General features: G+C 57.1%; 1 protein-coding gene across 1 annotated transcript in view; it reads right to left on the bottom strand.

The window, feature by feature from the left end:
* Positions 1 to 4,240, bottom strand: part of LOC144954344 (cyclic nucleotide-gated channel alpha-3-like) — a gene marked incomplete at its 5' end in the record, with an annotated part of 51,768 nt that extends 47,528 nt beyond the window's left edge. Inside the window, one exon of the mRNA XM_078884857.1 lies at positions 4,025 to 4,240. Coding sequence (XP_078740983.1) covers positions 4,025 to 4,240 — 216 coding nt within the window. The remainder of the gene's footprint in view (positions 1 to 4,024) is intronic.
* Positions 4,241 to 6,000: the final 1,760 nt, after the last annotated feature.

Here is a 6,000-nt window from a genome sequence, read left to right on the forward strand (position 1 = left end):
CGAGCGATTGAACGAGCGATTGAACGAGCGATTGACCGAGCGATTGAACGAGCGATTGACCGAACGAGCGATTGACCGAGCGATTGACCGAGCGAGCGATTGAACGAGCGATTGAACGAGCGATTGACCGAGCGATTGAACGAGCAATTGACCGAGCGATTGACCGAGCGAGCGATTGACCGAGCGATTGAACGAGCGATTGAACGAGCGATTGACCGAGCGATTGAACGAGCGATTGACCGAGCGATTGACCGAGCGAGCGATTGAACGAGCGATTGAACGAGCGATTGACCGAGCGATTGAACGAGCGATTGACCGAGCGATTGAACGAGCGATTGACCGAGCGATTGAACGAGCGATTGACCGAGCGATTGAACGAGCGATTGACCGAGCGATTGAACGAGCGATTGACCGAGCGATTGAACGAGCGATTGACCGAGCGATTGAACGAGCGATTGAACGAGCGATTGAACGAGCGATTGACCGAGCGATTGAACGAGCGATTGACCGAGCGATTGACCGAGCGAGCGATTGAACGAGCGATTGAACGAGCGATTGACCGAGCGATTGAACGAGCAATTGACCGAGCGATTGACCGAGCGAGCGATTGACCGAGCGATTGAACGAGCGATTGACCGAGCGATTGACCGAGCGATTGAACGAGCGATTGACCGAGCGAGCGATTGAACGAGCGATTGAACGAGCGATTGAACGAGCGATTGAACGAGCAATTGACCGAGCAATTGACCGAGCGAGCGATTGAACGAGCGATTGAACGAGCGATTGAACGAGCGATTGACCGAGCGAGCGATTGAACGAGCGATTGAACGAGCAATTGACCGAGCAATTGACCGAGCGAGCGATTGAACGAGCGATTGAACGAGCGATTGAACGAGCGATTGACCGAGCGAGCGATTGAACGAGCGATTGAACGAGCGATTGAACGAGCGATTGACCGAGCGATTGACCGAGCGAGCGATTGACCGAGCGATTGAACGAGCGATTGAACGAGCGATTGACCGAGCGATTGAACGAGCGATTGACCGAACGAGCGATTGACCGAGCGATTGACCGAGCGAGCGATTGAACGAGCGATTGAACGAGCGATTGACCGAGCGATTGAACGAGCAATTGACCGAGCGATTGACCGAGCGAGCGATTGACCGAGCGATTGACCGAACGAGCGATTGAACGAGCGATTGAACGAGCGATTGAACGAGCGATTGACCGAGCGAGCGATTGACCGAGCGATTGACCGAGCGAGCGATTGACCGAGCGATTGAACGAGCGATTGAATGAGCGATTGACCGAGCGAGCGATTGACCGAGCGATTGACCGAGCGAGCGATTGAACGAGCGATTGAACGAGCGATTGAACGAGCGATTGACCGAGCGAGCGATTGACCGAGCGACTGAACGAGCGATTGACCGAACGAGCGATTGAACGAGCGATTGAACGAGCGATTGACCGAACGAGCGATTGAACGAGCGATTGAACGAGCGATTGACCGAGCGATTGAACGAGCAATTGACCGAGCGAGCGATTGAACGAGCGATTGAACGAGCGATTGAACGAGCGATTGACCGAGCGAGCGATTGAACGAGCGATTGAACGAGCGATTGAACGAGCGATTGAACGAGCAATTGACCGAGCGATTGAACGAGCGATTGAACGAGCGATTGACCGAGCGATTGACCGAGCGAGCGATTGACCGAGCGATTGACCGAGCGAGCGATTGAACGAGCGATTGAACGAGCGATTGACCGAGCGATTGAACGAGCGATTGAACGAGCGATTGAACGAGCGACTGACCGAGCGATTGAACGAGCGATTGAACGAGCGACTGACCGAGCGATTGAACGAGCGATTGAACGAGCGATTGACCGAGCGATTGAACGAGCGATTGAACGAGCGACTGAACGAGCGATTGAACGAGCGATTGAACGAGCGATTGAACGAGCGATTGAACGAGCGATTGACCGAGCGATTGAACGAGCGATTGAACGAGCGATTGACCGAGCGATTGACCGAGCGATTGACCGAGCGATTGACCGAGCGATTGAACGAGCGATTGAACGAGCGATTGAACGAGCGATTGAACGAGCGATTGACCGAGCGATTGAACGAGCGATTGAACGAGCGATTGAACGAGCGATTGACCGAGCGATTGAACGAGCGATTGAACGAGCGATTGAACGAGCGATTGACCGAGCGATTGAACGAGCGATTGAACGAGCGATTGACCGAGCGATTGAACGAGCGATTGAACGAGCGATTGAACGAGCGATTGAACGAGCGATTGAACGAGCGATTGAACGAGCGATTGAACGAGCGATTGAACGAGCGATTGAACGAGCGATTGAACGAGCGATTGACCGAGCGATTGACCGAGCGATTGACCGAGCGATTGAACGAGCGATTGACCGAGCGATTGAACGAGCGATTGAACGAGCGATTGAACGAGCGATTGAACGAGCGATTGAACGAGCGATTGACCGAGCGATTGACCGAGCGATTGAACGAGCGATTGACCGAGCGATTGAACGAGCGATTGAACGAGCGATTGAACGAGCGATTGAACGAGCGATTGAACGAGCGATTGACCGAGTGATTGAACGAGCGATTGACCGAGCGATTGAACGAGCGATTGAACGAGCGATTGACCGAGCGATTGAACGAGCGATTGACCGAGCGATTGAACGAGCGATTGACCGAGCGACTGACCGAGCGATTGAACGAGCGATTGAACGAGCGATTGAACGAGCGATTGAACGAGCGATTGAACGAGCGATTGACCGAGCGACTGACCGAGCGATTGAACGAGCGATTGAGCGAGCGATTGAACGAGCGATTGACCGAGCGATTGAACGAGCGATTGAGCGAGCGATTGAACGAGCGATTGACCGAGTGATTGAACGAGCGATTGACCGAGCGGTTGACCGAGTGATTGAACGAGCGATTGAACGAGCGATTGACCGAGTGATTGAACGAGCGATTGAACGAGCGATTGACCGAGCGATTGAACGAGCGATTGAACGAGCGATTGACCGAGTGATTGAACGAGCGATTGAACGAGCGATTGACCGAGCGACTGACCGAGCGATTGACCGAGTGATTGAACGAGCGATTGAACGAGCGATTGACCGAGCGACTGACCGAGCGATTGACCGAGTGATTGAACGAGCGATTGAACGAGCGATTGACCGAGCGACTGACCGAGCGATTGACCGAGTGATTGAACGAGCGATTGAACGAGCGATTGACCGAGCGACTGACCGAGCGATTGAACGAGCGATTGAACGAGCGATTGACCGAGCGACTGACCGAGCGATTGACCGAGTGATTGAACGAGCGATTGAACGAGCGATTGACCGAGTGATTGAACGAGCGATTGACCGAGTGATTGAACGAGCGATTGAACGAGCGATTGACCGAGCGATTGAACGAGCGATTGAACGAGCGATTGACCGAGCGATTGAACGAGCGATTGACCGAGCGATTGAACGAGCGATTGAACGAGCGATTGACCGAGCGATTGACCGAGCGATTGACCGAGCGATTGAACGAGCGATTGAACGAGCGATTGAACGAGCGATTGAACGAGCGATTGAACGAGCGATTGACCGAGTGATTGAACGAGCGATTGACCGAGCGATTGAACGAGCGATTGAACGAGCGATTGACCGAGCGATTGAACGAGCGATTGACCGAGCGATTGAACGAGCGATTGACCGAGCGACTGACCGAGCGATTGAACGAGCGATTGAACGAGCGATTGAACGAGCGATTGAACGAGCGATTGAACGAGCGATTGACCGAGCGACTGACCGAGCGATTGAACGAGCGATTGAGCGAGCGATTGAACGAGCGATTGACCGAGCGATTGAACGAGCGATTGAGCGAGCGATTGAACGAGCGATTGACCGAGTGATTGAACGAGCGATTGACCGAGCGGTTGACCGAGTGATTGAACGAGCGATTGAACGAGCGATTGACCGAGCGGGCGAGCGAGCGAGCGTGCCACCTGCGCTTTTTCTTGCCGCCGCCCCCGTGTGTCGCGTCCCCCGCCAACGAGGCTCCGGTGGCGGCCGACGAGGTGCCGGTGTGAGGCGCCTTGACGAGGTGGGGGCCCCGGAAACGCTCCAGGAACGAGTCGGGGCGACCCCCGCCCCCCGCAGAGTCGCCCCCATGCTGAGTCCGTGCGGCGAACTCACGCAGCGAGAGTAGCACTCGCGTCAGTCTGGTGTGACACACACACAGTGACACACACACAGTGACACACACACACACAGTGACACACACAGTGACACACACACAGTGACACACACACAGTGACACACACACACACGCTGAGTCCGTGCGGCGAACTCACGCAGCGAGAGTAGTACTCGTGTCAGCCTGGTACGTACACACAGTGACAACAACAGCCGCCATTCGCCACTAAGTGGCGGTGACGTCACCACGACGCTTGTGCCAGGCCAAGTGCACCTTGAGGCTGCCACGTGAAGTGTCGAACGCCCGCTGGCAGGAGGTCACGGGGCAGACCCAGCAGGTGCCACGGGTCGACTGCTGTGCCAGGCTAGGTGCATGAGGAGGTCACGGGGCAGACCCAGCAGGTGCCGTGGGTTGACTGCTGTGCCAGGCTAGGTGCAGGAGGAGGTCACGGGGCAGACCCAGCAGGTGCCACGGGTCGACTGACCGAGATGACCGAGACGACTGGCTGATGCACCACCTGTGCCCCCTACTGTGCCAACTCGCTGTGCTTTAGCCACGTGTCTCCTTGTATCCCCCCCACGTGGTGGTGGTCACGTGGTGGGGGTCACGTGGTGATGGTCACGTTGTGTGTGAGGGGGGCGTGGTGGTGGTCACGTGGTGGGGGTCACGTGGTGATGGTCACGTTGTGTGTGAGGGGGGCGTGGTGGTGGTGGTGGTGGTGGTCACGTGGTGATGGTCACGTTGTGTGTGAGGGGGGCGTGGTGGTGGTGGTGGTGGGGGTCACGTGGTGGGGGTCACGTGGTGATGGTCACGTGGTGATGGTCACGTTGTGTGTGTGGGGGGGCGTGGTGGTGGTGGTGGTGGTGATGGTCACGTTGTGTGTGAGGGGGGCGCCCCTCCCCCTGCCCCTCCCCTCGCGTCCACCCCGAGCTGAGCCCGCTGCAGCTCAGAGGAGGAATCGTCCTCGTCCCCCCCCTCGTCGCCCCCCTCGTCCCCCCCCTGCTCCTCGGTGGCGTCGTCATCGTGGGTAGGGGGTGGTCTGGGGGGGGAGCGGGCACAGACACTCACTCAGTCATTCACTCAGTCAGTCATTCAGTCATTCATTCACTCACTCAGTCAGTCAGTCATTCATTCACTCACCCACCCACTCACTCACCCACTCACCCACTCACTCACCCACCCACTCACTCACCCACTCACCCACTCACTCACCCACCCACTCACCCACCCACCCACCCACTGACTCACCCACTCACCCACTCACTCACCCACCCACTCACCCACTCACCCACTCACTCACTCACCCACTCACTCACCCACCCACTCACCCACCCACCCACCCACTGACTCACCCACTCACCCACTCACTCACCCACCCACTCACTCACTCACCCACCCACTCACCCACCCACCCACCCACTGACTCACCCACTCACCCACTGACTCACCCACTCACCCACTCACCCACTCATCCACTCACCCACTCACCCACTCACTCATCCACACACCCACTCACCCACTCACTCACCCACTCACCCCACTCATCCACTCACCCACTCACCCACTCACCCACCCACTCACTCACCCACTCACTCACTCACCCACTCACTAATCCACACACCCACTCACCCACTCACCCACCCACTCACTCACCCACTCACTCACTCACCCACCCACTTACCCCTCCACCCACCCACCCAGTCACCCACTCACTCACCCACTCACTCACCCGCTCACCCACCTACTCACCCACCCACCCACTCACTCACCCACTCACCCACCCAC

Source organism: Lampetra fluviatilis, unplaced genomic scaffold (assembly GCF_964198595.1).
Source record: "Lampetra fluviatilis unplaced genomic scaffold, kcLamFluv1.1 SCAFFOLD_359, whole genome shotgun sequence".
NCBI lineage: Eukaryota > Metazoa > Chordata > Hyperoartia > Petromyzontiformes > Petromyzontidae > Lampetra > Lampetra fluviatilis.